Source organism: Neurospora hispaniola, assembly GCF_033458365.1.
Source record: "Neurospora hispaniola strain FGSC 10403 chromosome Unknown B0T23scaffold_13, whole genome shotgun sequence".
In the NCBI taxonomy this organism is placed as follows: domain Eukaryota; kingdom Fungi; phylum Ascomycota; class Sordariomycetes; order Sordariales; family Sordariaceae; genus Neurospora; species Neurospora hispaniola.
Genome location: NW_026944418.1, coordinates 210,995 through 226,889, shown reverse-complemented (window position 1 = coordinate 226,889; position 15,895 = coordinate 210,995). Strand labels below are relative to the sequence as shown.

The 15,895-nt window shown below is 52.3% G+C and overlaps 5 protein-coding genes across 5 annotated transcripts; 3 read left to right on the top strand and 2 right to left on the bottom strand.

Moving 5' to 3' along the window:
- Positions 1-1,623: 1,623 nt before the first annotated feature.
- On the top strand, positions 1,624-2,631 carry B0T23DRAFT_400321 (uncharacterized protein; the record flags this gene model as incomplete). The annotated part of the gene is made up of 3 exons (XM_062838477.1): positions 1,624-1,630; positions 1,853-1,975; positions 2,108-2,631. The coding sequence occupies 3 exons, from the start codon at positions 1,624-1,626 to the stop codon at positions 2,629-2,631; spliced, it is 654 nt and encodes a 217-aa protein (XP_062687888.1).
- A 2,256-nt stretch (positions 2,632-4,887) lies between these two features.
- On the bottom strand, positions 4,888-6,441 carry B0T23DRAFT_55443 (uncharacterized protein). The gene is made up of 3 exons (XM_062841448.1): positions 6,012-6,441; positions 5,194-5,916; positions 4,888-5,114 (listed from the first exon to the last, which is right to left on the bottom strand). Exons 1-3 carry the CDS (start codon positions 6,253-6,255, stop codon positions 4,951-4,953), a joined length of 1,131 nt encoding a protein of 376 aa, XP_062687887.1. The 5' UTR covers positions 6,256-6,441; the 3' UTR covers positions 4,888-4,950.
- A 1,661-nt stretch (positions 6,442-8,102) lies between these two features.
- Positions 8,103-10,425, top strand: B0T23DRAFT_437061 (major facilitator superfamily domain-containing protein; the record flags this gene model as incomplete). The annotated part of the gene is made up of 6 exons (XM_062840605.1): positions 8,103-8,356; positions 8,430-8,620; positions 8,698-9,089; positions 9,166-9,392; positions 9,474-9,893; positions 9,992-10,425. The coding sequence occupies 6 exons, from the start codon at positions 8,103-8,105 to the stop codon at positions 10,185-10,187; spliced, it is 1,680 nt and encodes a 559-aa protein (XP_062687886.1). The 3' UTR covers positions 10,188-10,425.
- A 559-nt stretch (positions 10,426-10,984) lies between these two features.
- Positions 10,985-12,173, top strand: B0T23DRAFT_391065 (ribose 5-phosphate isomerase A-domain-containing protein). Its single transcript, XM_062837914.1, has one exon. The coding sequence runs from the start codon at positions 11,038-11,040 to the stop codon at positions 11,896-11,898; it is 861 nt and encodes a 286-aa protein (XP_062687885.1). The 5' UTR covers positions 10,985-11,037; the 3' UTR covers positions 11,899-12,173.
- A 569-nt stretch (positions 12,174-12,742) lies between these two features.
- B0T23DRAFT_55400 (major facilitator superfamily domain-containing protein) lies at positions 12,743-15,359 on the bottom strand. The gene is made up of 3 exons (XM_062841447.1): positions 14,934-15,359; positions 14,533-14,745; positions 12,743-13,972 (listed from the first exon to the last, which is right to left on the bottom strand). The coding sequence occupies exons 1-3, from the start codon at positions 15,210-15,212 to the stop codon at positions 12,791-12,793; spliced, it is 1,674 nt and encodes a 557-aa protein (XP_062687884.1). The 5' UTR covers positions 15,213-15,359; the 3' UTR covers positions 12,743-12,790.
- Between the last annotated feature and the right edge of the window lie 536 nt (positions 15,360-15,895).

Sequence of the window (15,895 nt, the reverse complement as noted above, 5' to 3'; positions counted from 1 at the left end):
ACGGGCCATGCATGGACATTGGACACTTTTTGCTGCCGGTTTACGACACGACGTTGGGGAGCCGCAAGGAACTTTGACACCTAAGGAAATAAGGAGGAAGCGAAGGGGATATGGAGCTTGAAGGAATGGGGGAGGAAGTAACGGGATGGATGCACAAGTGAAAATCGGAAGTAGAAATCTGAAAGTTAGAAGTACATCGGATTTCGGGGGTGTTATTGATGTTGTAGAGTTCGCGGAAATATCAGGGGATGTTCTCATTTCGGGTTCACATGAATACCTACCTCTAGGTGAATTGCATTTGGGGTAAGTATGGGTTCAATGGGGAGCAACATCGGCATGCTGTGGATACCTAGGTAGGTCCTGTCGTAAGGTGCAAGATCACTCCAAGGTCCATGATAAGGAGTGGAGGATGGTCGACGTGAATAAGGTGCATATGAGTACCTAATCGTTGTAGAGAGAAGTAGGTCAGTCAAGGTACCTCTAGGTAGACTGATCGAAAGGACGGGTCACTGTCGGCATTATTACAGTAAAGCTGATGTAGGTCATACATGTAGACTCATAGACTCGTAAAATAGTGAGTGTGAGTGTTGACCAAGCACAGGTGCGTGAGTGATGCTTCACGGCGTCTACCTACTCATGAATTCATTCCACTTGTCATACCTCTACCGATGAACGATGATGTAGCTGCGAATGGCCGAGGTTTACAGTTTTACAGTTCTGCTTGCTGTCAACCGTCCATTCTTTAACCTGCTCTAACTTCAGTTAACTCTGGGTACCTCTAGGTAGGTGGTCTCTCAGTCTTTGGTTCAACCGTGTAAGATGGAATCTTGGAGTGGGTTTCAACAATGGCTACTTATTTATGGGGATTCCGGCTGTTTCAGTTAGTGTTGACCAGGACAAAGATCTAGGTACCTGTTCATGCGGTGTAGAAGGTTTAGGAGCACTAGGTACCTGTAGAGGTAGGAACTACCTTAATTCCAGATCGTGACTTCTATTGGTCTTGCATGTGTAATAATTAGGGACACTCTTATCTTTCGGACTCGTAGGTAGTCGCCTGTCTACCTCTTTGTCGACCCGGAGTAAACAAAGGGCCGTGTTCGTTGTGGCAGTAGTGCAGTAAGGGGATCTCTTCTAACCCTAACCCAAAGCTTTTCTGCCACCAAAAGAATGCTTCCGTTACTGTACTACTGCCGGAACGAACACGGCCCTGGATAGGCAGGTGTGGGCTCCGTGGGCTTGGGGTTTGGCTTGGGCTTGGGCCTGGCTGTATGGAGAAGAGAATGGGGAATCCATAGTGAAGTCTATCAAAGCGTTACTTGTTTCGTGAAATTGCCCCTGGGCAGGCGTGGAGGGGAGATACTATGGAGTTATACAGGACAAAAAGGGAAAAAGCCAAAATGAGGTGATGGGTTACGAGAAGGTCGGTACCTACCCAGGTAGAACGAGAAGTCTGGAAATGTTCACCCTCAGACACTAGGTAGATGCTGGTGATGGTGATGATGTGCATCTGTGTGGCCGGACTGAAATAGATTGATTTCTCCGCAGAAGTGTCGCGTATCAATGATTCTGTTGCTACACCGACGCTCCATCACAGGGAATGGGCCTTAGGCAAAGCTTCCCGCCATGTACAGTCAGTGTTTTTCAAAACCCCAAGTTCTTTACCTCTACGCTGATCATCACGGCCCATTCAACCAATGCAGCCGTAGTGAAGGCAAGAAAGTACATTGTTGTTCTCCCGGTAGACGACCAACGGGGCGTCGCCAGCCCCCAAGAAGCGCAAAGCCCGCAAGGCCAACCCGGGTAGCTCTGCTTCAAAGGCGACCAAAATTACGTGCGTGTTGACGATATTAAGCCCTTAAACCCGATACATCCACGACACAAACTCCCAATGATGCCTCTACCATCGTCACTTCGGATGTCCAGTCGGACGAAAACGCAGCTGCCACCAACAAGACTTCCGTGGTCACTAGAACAGGTAAAAGCCAGATTACCTATCTGTAATGAGTTGCTGATAGGTGATGAGGTGGTAACCCTCCATTTTCGCTTCTTCGACTTTGCTTGGCATCCCCGCCTCAGAGTGTCGACGACTATTATACGGTGCGCACAGCTCGTATCGGTCACGCGTACTCCTCCCTCATTCGATATCCTTCTATGCATAAGGAGGGCTTCGAGGATAGCGAAGTAGGCCAGGCCATCCTCAAACATTTGCCTCTTTATGGGCCGATGTTTGTAGATTTCGTTTTTAGTGGTGTCACCGACGACACTATCCTTACGGTGGAGGAGCTGGATAAGGCATCCGGGGGCGCCACCAAACTGTCCGACATAGACGCTATCATCAAGCATGAATGGCAGGAGGAGGAGCGACGTCGTTTCATAACGGACCTGGCTAGCGCACCCATCGGGTCTTCCAAGGACGAGCAGCGCAAAAGAGTGGCTACGCAAATCAAGATTGCGGACGAGATCGGCTGGGGTGGCGTCAAGATCAAATCCGAGAAAGAATTGGGAGAGATCCTTGGCCCAGACGACAAACTTCAACAGGCTTATCAGAACATAATCACTCCATACAACCCACGGCTAACCAGCAAGCGACCCGCGGAGAGTGCCCCCCTCGACTCGCCTGCAGCTACATGAACAAAGGGCGTAGCGTTTACTTTTTGGACGATTAAAAGGTATAGGGAGAAAGCAGGTTCGTCTTGACGGGAATACCCACCTCCAGGCAGATCCATCAAGTCATCGAGGTTAGGCGGATTATGGGCTTGTATAATGTCTGGAAGCCCATTGGAGAACTTTAACCCCGTAGCTTCGACTGTTTCCGCTCCCGTAACGACAACTTGGTTGGGATGTATTGGCAAACTTAGGTATCCGGGGTTTGGCCTCCTGTCCCGGCTCGGAGCGGGAAGCTTGGTGTCGACCTGTTGTAATACCGGGCAGCCACCTCACTATTGCCATTAACACCGTGATGCACACGTAGACCAAACTCTGCAATGGCAATGCAAAGCAAGATCTCCTTCTCGAGCCTATGTCCCAGCCAAAGACAGAATCCAAATCTACAGGCTGACATGGGACTTCGACCATGAACCGTACATCGTTTCACTCACTACGTCCCATGACCCAGGGTCCTTGAAACACGACCTTCTCAAAGATCAGCCATGTGCACCCGCAGAGATGGCTGGGTATTTGGCGAATGGACAACCCTGGAGGTCGCCTACGGTGATTGAGGTCGTGATGTTGTGGACTTGGAACTCCCAAAGGGTTTCCTCACGACGCGTTGAAAATGTATGAAAGCTGGGGAAATCATATCAGCAGTTATCGACTGAACGGTCCTTGTTTCAACCTGTTTCTAGCCATGATCGGACAAAGATCACTGATTTTGAGTTAGAGTGCCGCCGCCAAATCTAACAGGTAAGCGAATGATCAAGATGGAGAAGGGCTGCTTCAACAGAGCGCTGGTCCAGTTCACTTTGACCTGCCTGGCGAAGTCGTCCTTTCTCTTCCTCTAAGGGCCCTGTCGCAGTCATTTTATGTACACTGGAAAGGTCTTTCATCGGCATTCTTTGCCTTCGGCTTGCTGGTAGGTACGCTTTTCTGATGGTTGTCTGATCCAGGGTGCTTCCTGCAGTCGTGCGCAAGTCAATATTACCGCAACCGAGGCAGAGCAGCCAGCCCACACCACCCTGTGTGGTTTTATTGCCAGCCAGCCCCCTCACCCTCTGGTGTATACCTACCCACGGCTCGAAGGGAGCCGCGGAGCAGTATGCCCTTGGCAGCATAGGCAGGAGATAAAGGAGGACGTGGATACAGAGATGACATACAGACAGGGACGTTGACACCCGCCTATCGCAGGATGCAACAACGCGACGTTAAAATGGTAGCCAACCCACCAGTGCCGTTTCACAAGTACGGGTTGCACCCCTATGTCGTTGACCCAGCCCGTGGCTCCCGGAATATAAAAGGAGAAAGAGAAGTCTGCGTTGCCTGACTGTTGAGGGATCTCTGCGATGGTGTTGCGAACCGTGGCCAGGTTGTGGAATCCCGCATAAGGGGCTGGGGGTATCCCGCCATAACCAACGTTGAGTTGTTGTTGCTTGTCGATGTGGGATTGTTTGCGACTGGGTCGTGGTACCATTGGAACTGCGGATGCCACAATGGCTGCAGCTGGTTGACGTCAACTGGGGCGGTGATGTAAGGTGTCTCGTCGCTCTGGTTTGCGACCGACTTGGGAGGCGCCATAATGTCGCTGGTAGTTGAGAGCAAAAGCGGGCGCTGTTCACGCCAACTTAACCATCACCACTGGCAACACCAACCCAACTATCATCGGCGCTTTCGGGATTGTGTTCTTGCTTTGTACCTCTATGCCTGGTGAAAATGGCCCTTTTGTAGGTTGTTCTAAAGGGTTTGCCGCAGTCGGGTTCTGGGCACTTGAAAGGCTTTCAACCATCGCAGTGAAGCCGACTTCGTAAATCTCGGAGGCCGACCACTATGGCCTCCTGTTAGTGAACAGAGGACATAACGCTGGCCGCGAGCAACGGACATAAGAGGTCGGGCCGCATGTCTTGACAGCATGAATCAATACCTACCTACCTAGTTCTTACAATCTCGTTGTCGACGAGGTCCCAAGAGGTCGGGGCCATCTTGATGGCTCAGCTGTTCCCGACCGTATGTCGATTAGGTTGTTGATTGCTTTGGTGATATGTAGTTGAAAGGACAAGGCTCTGGAAGAGGCAAAGGCAGTTGGTTTCTGTGAGGTGCATGACCCAGCCCAGCCGAGGCTGGACGGACAAACATCGACCTTACGCTAGGTACCTTAATAGTTCGTTTTGTTAGTCTCGTTGGGCGACTACCTGAAAGAACAAAAAAAACGGTTGCGTGAGGCATGTTGAGTTTGAACGGCAAGATCTGTTGTCGGGAATTTAACACAAAGTACAAGAATGAAGTCTTGCGCGGTCAGCCTCAAGCCAGCTCACCCGCCGCCGCCAATCCCTCCCGTCTACTAGTACTCTGCGGATCAAGATACGGCCTCTCGCCCAATCCAACCGTGCGGTTACCGAACCGCTCGCCGTACCCGTCATAGTCGAAAGTAGCAGTGTGGAAGACACTCCTATTATCCCAGATGGCTGTTCCATCCACCGTTAGTTTCCCTTTTCATTCTTTCCCACATCTTAGTACCGCCTGGATCTGATCGGAAAGACTCACCAATATCATTCTCCCCCGTCCACCTAAACCGCACCTGCAAATCGTGATTCTTCTGCAACAGCTCCAAAAACCACTCCAACAACCTATCACTCTCCTCCTTCGTCACCCCATTCACATGCTTCACATGGCCTCCCACGGGGAACACGCTCTTCCATCCGGTAACGGGATTTGTCCTGACGACAGGATGCACCGCCTTCAGCTCACTCCCCACATTCTCCGGGGCGCCCCTCGGCTTCTCGTAAATCTTGAACCCGATCCTCTCCGCCGTCCGATTGAACCCCGGCTGCTGAAACGTAACCGTCAACCCCTCCAGAAACTTCTGGTACGGCTCCGAGATGCGATCGTAAATCTCGTACCCCGAGGCCCAGAGGGTGTCGCCGCCTGTTTTCGGAAGCTGCACCAGGCGCAGACTGGTATAGTCAGCAGGAACGGGCTCAAAGGCAATGTCGGAGTGCCATTGGGCCGTGTACTGCTTTTTGGGAGACAGTTGTTCTTCGTCCTCGGAAGAGTGATTGTAGAATTTCCGATGTTGGATGGAGCTGATGGTGGAGATTTCCGGATCGTTGCCGCCGAGTTCGCGCTCCGAGTTGAGGATGGGGTGGATGTGGAGGCCGGAGGTCGGCGGGCGGCCGGTCAGGGCGCCGAGGCGGAGGATGAGTTGTTTTTGGAGATCGTTGGTTAGGGAGTGCTGGGCGCGGAAGAAGACGACGCCGCGGCGGGAGACTGCAAGGGGTATGAGGTTTAGTGGGCAGACAACTGACAAAGGGAAGGGAATGAGGGTGGGGGGAAGTAATCAAGGGGAAATGGGAGAAACATACTGGTAATGGCGAGATCACGAAGGAGCTCATCAGAGTTGGGAGCATTGAGCCACTCGACCAGGTCGGCCTTGGGGAACTCGCGGCCGATGATGGGAGTCACGTCGAAGTGCTCATACTGGTCAAGAATGCCAGAAAGCTTGAGGGGCTCAACGTGTTGGGCGTGCTGGGTAGGAGCAGACTGCTGAGTAGCTTGGTTCTTGACGTTGATGGTGGTTTGGACGGCCTCGACAGCGGAAGGAGCCATGGTGGTGTTTTGGTTGCAAGTGTTGATGTATCAAAGGGAAGTGGGTGTGGGATGTAACTGGCCTGAGTGAAGAACAAGAACTCATATTGACGGCCTATCAGTCAACCTCTTATATAGATGATCATCTGGTTCAGGCATATTTTCGAAGCCCGGTAGACCACATGCTATGTTGTGCATGCATTGTTCGTGATCTCTGCGTTTCAAAGAGAGGGTTATCTCTGTTATTCGTAGTGAGATTATTATCTAACAGCTTTGTGACGCCAATCACATCGATCAAATGCATGACGAGATATGGCGAGTTGGTGTCGACATGCCTTCGGCGCTTCAACTGTTCGTGAATAGCACCTTTTGTGATGCCGCGATCGGTATCCGCTAGCCGTATCGGTGCCATATGTGCGGGGAAATGCCGAATGAGGGTGTAGTGAATTTCAACATCAGACCGACAATGTCGTGAATCTTGGCGTGTATTCGCAGCGGTTGTGGTGTAACAACCAAATTGGGTCTATCCCGCACCGGTGTTGAGGAGAAAGCTTGGTTGGGTCGGTCGTTTTGGCATCCTCGTGTCGGCCAGAAGGCGTGGATACGGGTACGACTGCCAAAGACACACTTATCTCAGTCAACAATTAGTGTACTTTGATGCTTAGATCTTTCCTCAGGTTGGTAAGGAGGGGTGCCGAAATTCCGTACCATATAGGTTGCTGTCGCGATAATCGAATTGACCAATGACTGCGTCGCCTTTGTCATTCGCGTCAAAGTCAGGGTCGAGCACGTCAACACCAGCACGCCATCACCACCTGGCGAATCGCCAATAACTACCCGTCCCCCCACGCGACGATGAAGGAACCCCGCGATATTGACCTTCAATTGCCTCCGTTATCATCAGCTGCTTTGAGGGTTCTTAGACTTGCGCAAATCGTGCTTTCTTTCCAAGAATGCGATGCCGTTTGAGTGTCAAAGATGGTGTTAAGACACTCGCCTTGAGGTGAAGGACTCTGTGCTTGGCATTGAATAAACTGGTGCTGGACCCTTATTGACGTCTTCAGCTCGCCTACTATCGCGCTGGATATGGCAAAAACGAGATATTCCGGTGTCCAGAGCGTTCAGACCAGGCATCTGGTTGAAACCTTCCACGCACTTCGTCCGTGAGGCTCAAGCCTACCACCCCACGAACCCTTTGGCTGGAGCAGTGGAATGGTATTCAAGGCTTGGTCCAGAGTTCGGACTTATCTCCCATTCAGTAGATGTTATTGCAGAGTTGCAGACCCTTATCGCCTCCCACGCCAACCTCATTCCAGCCAAGGATCACGTCTACACGGTCTAACAACCCGTGGCGCTGGGCCAGACCTCCACACTACTTGTTGCGTCGTTGTTCAAATGCCTCTAAGTCTTCTTTGGATGCTTGATGCCATGGCGCCGAGAGCTTGTAACCGTGTTGTGATGTAGCGAACGATGCATCAAAGCTCATCTTGGACGTGTGGAAGTACCGTGTATGAGTCCCTTCGAGCACTTCAGTTGACGGTTGGGCGTGCCCGTGGCAACCGCCCATGAGAGTTGTACCTACGCATTGCGGAAGCTGGCTACGACGTCGTGCTTGGTGCTGCATTGTATGTATCTCTCCATGATGGTGTGCAGCTCTATCGCCATGTCGAAATCGTTGCCCTGGTGCCGCTCAGATGTCTGGACTCATATAGACTTCCATGTTCCCGCGAAGCTTAGGTCCCCAAGTCTTTGATATAGGGTGCTACCACCGTGAGACTTGTATTCGAATCCCATTTCTTCTCTCTCCTTGAGACAGGGACCAAGTCCGCTGCTCATCAGACACCTGATCAGGCCAGTGAACAACAACCATGGCAACAGTCATCACAAAGGGCGGTATCTCTCCCTCAGCAGACGGGACCATCTCAGCAACCGAGTCCAAAGGCTCCAAAATCAATGTCTCTTCCGAAACCCTGTCTTCCATTCCTCCTTTAGGTGTAGCAGTTGCCGAGCGCCGCTTCTGGTTTCAACGAGCCAGGTCCTATGATCCCACTGCCATCGCCACGCAGGTTTCCGTGTTTGACGACCCAGATACAGCAGAGAAGTACCAACCGCGGCCGGACTGGTAAGTTTGTTCCTGTGTTTTCTGTCTTGCTTCTGCTGGATGGTCAGTTGCTGACAACGATTCGGATGGAAAGGGAAAACATCCACCGGTTCGACCCCCTCGAGCGCTGGACATGGGGCGAAGAGCACCGGCTCATCCGCAAGATTGATTGGCGCATCATGGTATGGGCGTGCATCATGTTCATGGCGCTGGAGCTGGACCGGGCGAATATCGGGCAGGCGTTGACGGATAATTTCTTGGGGGATTTGCATATGACGACGAATGGTGTGTTTGTCTTTTTGTACTTTTCTTTGGACCCCTGACTCAACACCCACCCAGACGGCTGCTAACCCATGGCACAGACTACAACCTAGGCAACTCCATCTTCAAACTAGCCTTCCTCTGCGCCGAACTTCCCTCGCAGCTCGTCTCCAAGTGGATGGGTCCCGACCGGTGGATTCCCTCGCAAATGGTTTTGTGGTCCATCGTCGCCACCGCTCAGTTCTGGCTTCAGGGGCGAACATCGTTCCTTGCCTGCCGTGCCTTGCTCGGTATCCTCCAGGGCGGCTTCATCCCCGATGTGATTTTGTACCTCAGCTACTTTTACAAGCACCATGAGCTGAGTCTGAGACTGGGGTTCTTTTGGACGGCCATGAGCATTGCGGATATTGCGAGCGCGCTGTTGGCGTATGGGTTGTTGCATATGAGGGGCGTACAGGGACATGCGGGGTGGAGGTGGTTGTTTTTGATTGAGGTGAGTTATTGCCTGCTTAGTGGATGGCGTGTGAGTACCTCTAGGTGGTGATGACCACTGACTGATATATTGATAGGGCCTCATGACACTCGTCATTGGCATCTTCGCCTTTGTCCTCATGCCCGCCGGTCCCTGTCACACCGCCAGCTGGTTCCGCGGCAAAAACGGGTGGTTTACCGAGAAGGAAGAGAAGATCATTGTCAATCGCGTGATCCGCGAAGACCCGAGCAAGAGCGACATGCATAACCGTGAGCCCATTACGCCGAGACTTCTCTGGCAGAGTCTCAAAGACTTTGATCTCTGGTATGTCCCTTTCCTCCCTTCCTGTACCCCTAGTCATCCACTCTTCCACTTGGAATGAATGATGCTGACAAGAGACAAAAGGCCCATCTACATCTTGGGCCTCGTCTTCCAGATGCCCATGACGCCTATAGGCCAATACCTAACCCTCACTCTCAGGGGGCTGCACTTTGACACCTTCCAAGCCAACTTGCTCACCATCCCCTACACCGTCATACACATGATCACCATGCTCGGCATCACCTATCTCGGGGAGATCTTCAACGAGCTGACGCTGATCGCGGCATCGGGGCAGGTCTGGGCTTTGCCTTTCCTCATCTACCTCAACAGCGTCGACACGACAGGCGTGAATCGGTGGGTGATTTACGCAGTGACGACGTTGCTGCTTGGGTATCCGAATGCCCATCCCATTCAGGTCGGGTGGAACAGCAGGAACTCGAACACGGTTCGGTCGAGGACGGTGTCGGCGGCTTGTTATAACATGTTTGTGCAGGCGGGGGGATTGTGAGTTCGAATATTTATCGCAAGGGTGAGTTGTTGTTTCGATTCCTCGTTGAGAACAGGATGCTAAAGTACTTATAAGATGATGCGCCGCTGTACAGGCGTGCCAACAAGCAGCTGCTGGCTATCTGCTGTATGAACATTGCCCTGTATGTCCTCGTCAAGGCGTATTACCTGTTCCGCAACAAGCAGAAGGCGCGCAAGTGGGAGGCCATGACGACGGAGGAGAGGCTCGAGTATTTGGCGACCACGACCGACAAGGGGAACAAGAGGTTGGATTTCCGGTTCCAGCACTGATGGCGGTTTCGAGGGTTGGCGGTTGATGTTGTTGCCGATGAAGATGAATCCTGGATGGCAGAGAAATGGAACAAAATAAACCAAAATAAAATGAAACAAAATGAAATGGAGAAAGAAAGTCGCGGTGAAATTGTTAGTGCATTGCTCTGCTGCTTATCGATAAGCACCAAACACAAACCCCTCCGGTTCGGCGTCGCAACCCCGCCTCATCCGCCTGTCCGGTTCGTGTGACATCACCCGGCCAATCAGGGACCTCTGTAATTTTCAACGACATTGTCTTGAAAACCCGCCGAACTGCTCAAATCTTTTCGCCGATCAGGGTTAGGGGTGCATTTTATTTGGCTCTCCTTGTTCCGGCAGTTTTGGATTTCAAGATCAACACCACCATGTCCATGAACCCCCATCGAGTCACGTCCTTTATACCTCGTCGTTCCTGGTCTGCTGCTGCTGCTCGTTGTGTTCACCAACCAGGGCCCGCCTTCCACTCAGCCGCCGCCGCCGCCGCCGCCAACTTCAAAGTCAACCCTTCAACACCAGCGCCTCTTCGGACTACCATTGTCCACCAAGCCGGTAAGTTGATCATCACATCAAACCCACTGAGTCATACCCATTGCCCCATCACGAGTCATCCCCACCTTTCTTCTCAAGTCTCTCACAACCACTCACAATCTCACATCTGACATGTCATCAACCACCACATATATCACTGACAAAGATAAACAAACAGCCCTCCCTAACACTTTTACCACCCAGCCACACAGGAACCTGTTAGTATCTCCCTCTCCCCCCTTCACTCTCCTTCCTCATCTCACTCTCACTAACACCCCCCAGCCACACAAGCACCGCCAAAATGTCCACCACCCCCTCTTCCGCCCCCGATGCATCCGTCGCCCAGCTCATCGAAAAGTCCAAATTCCTCGCCGCCAACCGCGCCGTAACCGAGCACCTCTCCCCCACCTACCGACACATCGGCATCGGCTCCGGCTCCACCGTCATCCACGTCGTCGACGTCATCTCCAAGCTCGGCGCCACCATCACCTCCCCCATGACCTTCTACCCAACGGGCGACCAATCCCGCGACCTCATCCAAGCCGCCGGTTTTCGCCTGGGTTACATCTCCGACCTATCCCCAGGCCACGCGCTCGACGTGTGCTTCGACGGCGCCGACGAAGTCGACCCTTGCCTGAACCTCATCAAAGGCGGCGGCGCCTGTCTCCTGCAAGAAAAGCTCGTCGCCACCGCCGCGCGCAAGTTCGTCTGCGTCGCGGACTCGCGCAAGATTAGCGCTCACTTGGGCACGGCGTGGAAGAAGGGAATCCCTATCGAGGTGTTCCCCATGGCGGTGCCGCAGGTGTTGGGTGAGCTCGAGAGACTGGGGAGTCTAAGCGCCCAGGTGCGGTCGGGCCTACCGGGCAAGGCGGGCGCGTGCGTCACGGATAATGGATTGAGGATCGTGGATGCGGTGTTTAAGCCGTTGTTGACGGAACTGCCAGAGGGAAAGCAAGAAGGGGAGGAGGGCGTGTGGACGGTGGATGGGCTGGCGAGACGGTTGATTGAGATTCCGGGCGTGGCGGAGCATGGATTGTTTTATGGAAAGAGCGGGTTAGAGGTGGAGAGCGGGGGTGCGCAGAAGCCGGTGGCGGCTTACTTTGGGATGGAGGATGGGTCGGTCATGGTGCAGACGCTGGAGAAGGGCTTGGTTAAGGCGTGAGATTGCGATTGCTTTTTGGAGAAAAGAAAAGGTGGACGGGACTGCTTCAAATAAAGGTCGCGGAATGCTGCATTACATGTTTGTTGTTGTGCATTAGTTTATGCCATGATCGACTTTCATCGGCCGAGATGGCCATGGAACCGATAATAACCCGACTAATCGTTGCGGGTAGTATGTCTGACATGCGAACCAGCTCACTACTAGTGCCTCGAGTCGATGGAGTTACGGAGATTCAAGTGAAATTACGGCCTGACAAGTGAAATACTATGACCGGCAGCTATTTGTGACCAGCTCATCATGTAGAGGTAAGTCGGTAGGTAGGTTCCGACTGTAAAAGTATGATATGTACTCCGTATATCCTCCTTACATAGAGCAGAAAATGGAGGAGGAGGGGAATCTCTTTTCTGGAGCGCTCCGTCAGTCCAATCCCATAGTACGGTTTAATAAAAGTAAGTAAACACCGCCACCTACCAAAACAACCGTTGCAGGCGATTCCCCATACTGTGAATTAGCTAAGTGGTATTCCAAATAAATGCTAATACCTTTTCTCTCGCTTTACACTACGAAACTCTTCCACAATATTCTGCTCCATAGGCCCGTTCCCCAAACAAATAAAACCTTGAAGGTATGACTGTTATCCAACGAGCGAGGCCAATAGAAGAATCACGCAATAAGTCAATCACATCATTGGCAAAAACAGTAGGCGGTTTGTTATCCAAAATCCATATCAATCTATAACGTCAATCAATCATAAATTCATAAGGTATATCCAAACTATCATAAATCCACATCGTTAAAGCGCTCGCTTCCTTCATCACACATGCCATCAAAACCCCTTTTTTTTCGTCCCCAACACCTCAGCTCAATAAGGAAAAACCCAAAGATAAGCGTCCTAAGCCACCTCCACCTCCTTTCCCTGCGCCTTCCCACCAACCCCTTCCCCACCCTCACTTCCACTTCCACTCCCCTCCGCATCCCCTCCGTGTCCATGTCCATGCATGTGACTCGCAATAACAGCCCCCCTCACTACTTCCTCGCCCGCCACCTCCCTTACATCCTCATCCTCGCTCACATCAAAGCTGCGTCCCAGGTACTCGGGCCCCACGAACGTCAGGAGAATCGTATAGACATACACACACCCCATAAAGATACAGATAACTTTACCGTACTCGTACCCCACGTTTCCGCCGCCATTTTCGAGAGGGAACCGTTCGCCAATGGTACTTTCAATGGTCGAACTAGCGCTCGACACCAGGTTGCCAAGCTGGTACGAAGTACCCACCACAAACGTCCTGAATGCTCCCGGAGACAGTTCCATCAAATGAATTGGGATAACACCCCAAGCTCCCTGAACAGCGAATTGCTCAAAGAAGGCGGCGGCGATGAGCCTCTTGGACGAAATGAAAGTGTACGGGTATAGCAAGGCGCCGCCGATGATGCACATGACAATGATGGAAATGCGGCGACCAAAGATCTGCGAGGCAAAGCCGACAATGATGCCGCCCGACATGGCGCCGAGGTTGGCGACGACTTGGGTGACTGTCACGGCGTTGGCGCTGAACGAGTATTGCGAGCGGAGCATGGTGGGGTACAAGTCTTGGGAGCCGTGGGACATGAAGTTGAATCCGGCCATGAGCAAGACAAGGTAGATCAGAATGAGCCAGTGCTTCTTGATGGCGACCTTGCCCTCCCGCAGGAAAGTTGCGCTGACGCCACCCTTGTTGTGACCGTTAGCGCGCGCAGTGCGTCGCACAGAAGCATGTTGCTCGTAAATCTCCGTCTCGGGGAGCAGCAGTCTCAAGGCGATAATCAAGACGGGCGGGCAAGCGCCGAACCAGAAGAGCGGACGCCAGCCGTGCGAGGTGGTGTTGACCAGACCGCGGGCAAAGGCGGTTGCCAAAAGGTAACCGAAGGCGTAACCTTGTTGCAAGAGGCCTGACATCAAGCCGCGGGCGGCGGGGGGCAAGTCTTCGAGGGCGGTGGCGGCCGCGTTGCCGTAGAGACCACCCATGGCGATGCCGAAGAGGGCGCGGCAAGCGAGGAATTGGGAGTAGGTTTGCGAAAAGGCGGTGCCCTAATGGTAGTGGTCATGTTAGTGGATGTGCGTCAAGCCATTGCTAGCATAGTGATGATGGTGATGGTGGCATCCATGACGGTGAAATGAGAGATTGACAAAGCCAAGACCCCATCCCATCTCCCCCTCAACAGACTGAAAAAGGACAGACAACCAAACAAACTTTTCTCCAAGGAGAAAAAGATGCCTCTTCGCTTAGATGCAAGAGAAAGCCACGAAGCCAAGCGATGTCCACGGGGGTTTTCTGGGCGCAGTCTTGGCTGCGTCGTTCCCTAGTTCCCAACCAGACACGCCACAGGCATTGCATTGATTGCCAAGTGAAGCCAAGTCATGACATTCGGTTGCTCCCGAGACGGAATTGCGGGGGATCATCCAGGAACAACAACATGTCATGGCGCCATGACATCACTTTGTTCCGCCTCTTCCATTTCTTCGGACCCTTCGCATATCGGACCCCTCATCGTCATCGTCATCATGACAATTCGGTTCCACCAAGGGGGGCAATGTGTCTAAGGAAGATACCTAAGAAAATAAATAAAAAAAAAGAGGGGGAAACTTACCAGCTCCAGAACAATAAAAAGCAAATTGTTAACCACAAATGGCCACTTCCTTCCGTACCGATCGGCCGCAATGCCGAACGAGATGGCGCCAATGGAGCGCAGCATGAGCACCAGTGTGATGCCCCAGGTAATGTCCGTGTTGGTCTTGCCAAAGTCCTTGGCGAGCTCTTCCACAGTGAGGGAGACGGTGAAGAAGTCAAAGGCGTCCCATGTCTGCATTGAGCAAGGTTTAGTGTTAGTGGTAATTTGATATAGTAAGTGTGGATGAGGGATGTAAGCTGATGACATGGGAATGGAAGTGTTGACAATGCATGGGGGCTGAAATCATTGTGGGGTATGTAGAGATGGCGATGATGATGATGGACGAAGCGGTGATGGAAATGATAACAACAAAAACTAACCCAAGCAAAGAAAGCAACCCCAAAGAAAGCCCACTGCCGCCCCGTAATCATCCTCAACAGCCTGATCGGGTTGGGCGCCGGTCGCATCGCCGGCTTGAGTGTCGTAAATCGCGTCTTGACGTACTTTCCAATTGACATGCCATGGTGCGGTGGTTGTTCGTGGCCATTTTCGTCAATGATGGTATTCATCCCGTTGTTTTCGGTGTATTGGTGGGAGTGGTCCATTCCACCCAAGCCGTGTCCGGGTGAGCCCGCCTTTTCGGTGTCGGGGGACGCCATTATGGACTCTGGAATCGGTATCGGTGTATGTAGGTTGATGTCGTAACGGAGGCTAAGTAGGTATCGGTGTAAGTAGACGCCTTGTCGCGGCGGTCACGGTAATCAGGTGTCTAAAACATATGGAGAGTAAGGTCGCTGTGGATGGTTGTCGGTGTAATAGGTAGGTAGTCGCAAGGTGAGGATCGGTGAATACAAGATGAACGAGTCCCCACGTCTGAGTATACTTGGGACCTGGAGTTCGTCAGGCGTTCAGACGGAAAAAAAGACAAGACAGAGGGAAAGAAAGAGGATGGGATGAACCGATGGATGAGGGGGACGACCACATCCATATACCTAGCCGAGATATCTACAGATGCAATACTCCCCCGTTATCTAGAAATCTCTTCTCCCCGTCCTCGTTGTTTGCCTATCTCGGCCACTGACCATGTCTTGCCTTTTCTTCCCCAGTTCCATCGTAATCTCAGAGCCCAGAAAAGGCAAGCGATCGACACACTTTCCTTCCTTCCTTTCTTTCCTTCTCCTCACTGACTCCCACTAGCTTCAATTTGGTAGAGTCATGTAGTGTAACCTGCAGCACCACTTGAGTCAAGTGCTCCATGAATGAACCCTGTCAGCTGGGAAAGCTTAGCGTAGACGACTCCCTCTCTCTCCCTCACTCACTGCAGGCGGTGGTGGTGGTGGTG

Coding starts and splice junctions, on each gene's coding strand:
- B0T23DRAFT_55443 (XM_062841448.1), bottom strand. CDS start 6,255: ATGGCTCCTTCCGCTGTCGAGGCCGTCCAAACCACCATCAACGTCAAG. Junction 5,917..6,011: donor TCGTGATCTCGCCATTACCA/GTATGTTTCTCC, acceptor TACCCCTTGCAG/TCTCCCGCCGCGGCGTCGTC. Junction 5,115..5,193: donor GACGGGGGAGAATGATATTG/GTGAGTCTTTCC, acceptor TGGATGGAACAG/CCATCTGGGATAATAGGAGT.
- B0T23DRAFT_391065 (XM_062837914.1), top strand. CDS start 11,038: ATGTCCACCACCCCCTCTTCCGCCCCCGATGCATCCGTCGCCCAGCTC.
- B0T23DRAFT_55400 (XM_062841447.1), bottom strand. CDS start 15,212: ATGGCGTCCCCCGACACCGAAAAGGCGGGCTCACCCGGACACGGCTTG. Junction 14,746..14,933: donor GGGTTGCTTTCTTTGCTTGG/GTTAGTTTTTGT, acceptor TGCTCAATGCAG/ACATGGGACGCCTTTGACTT. Junction 13,973..14,532: donor TTTTTATTGTTCTGGAGCTG/GTAAGTTTCCCC, acceptor CACTACCATTAG/GGCACCGCCTTTTCGCAAAC.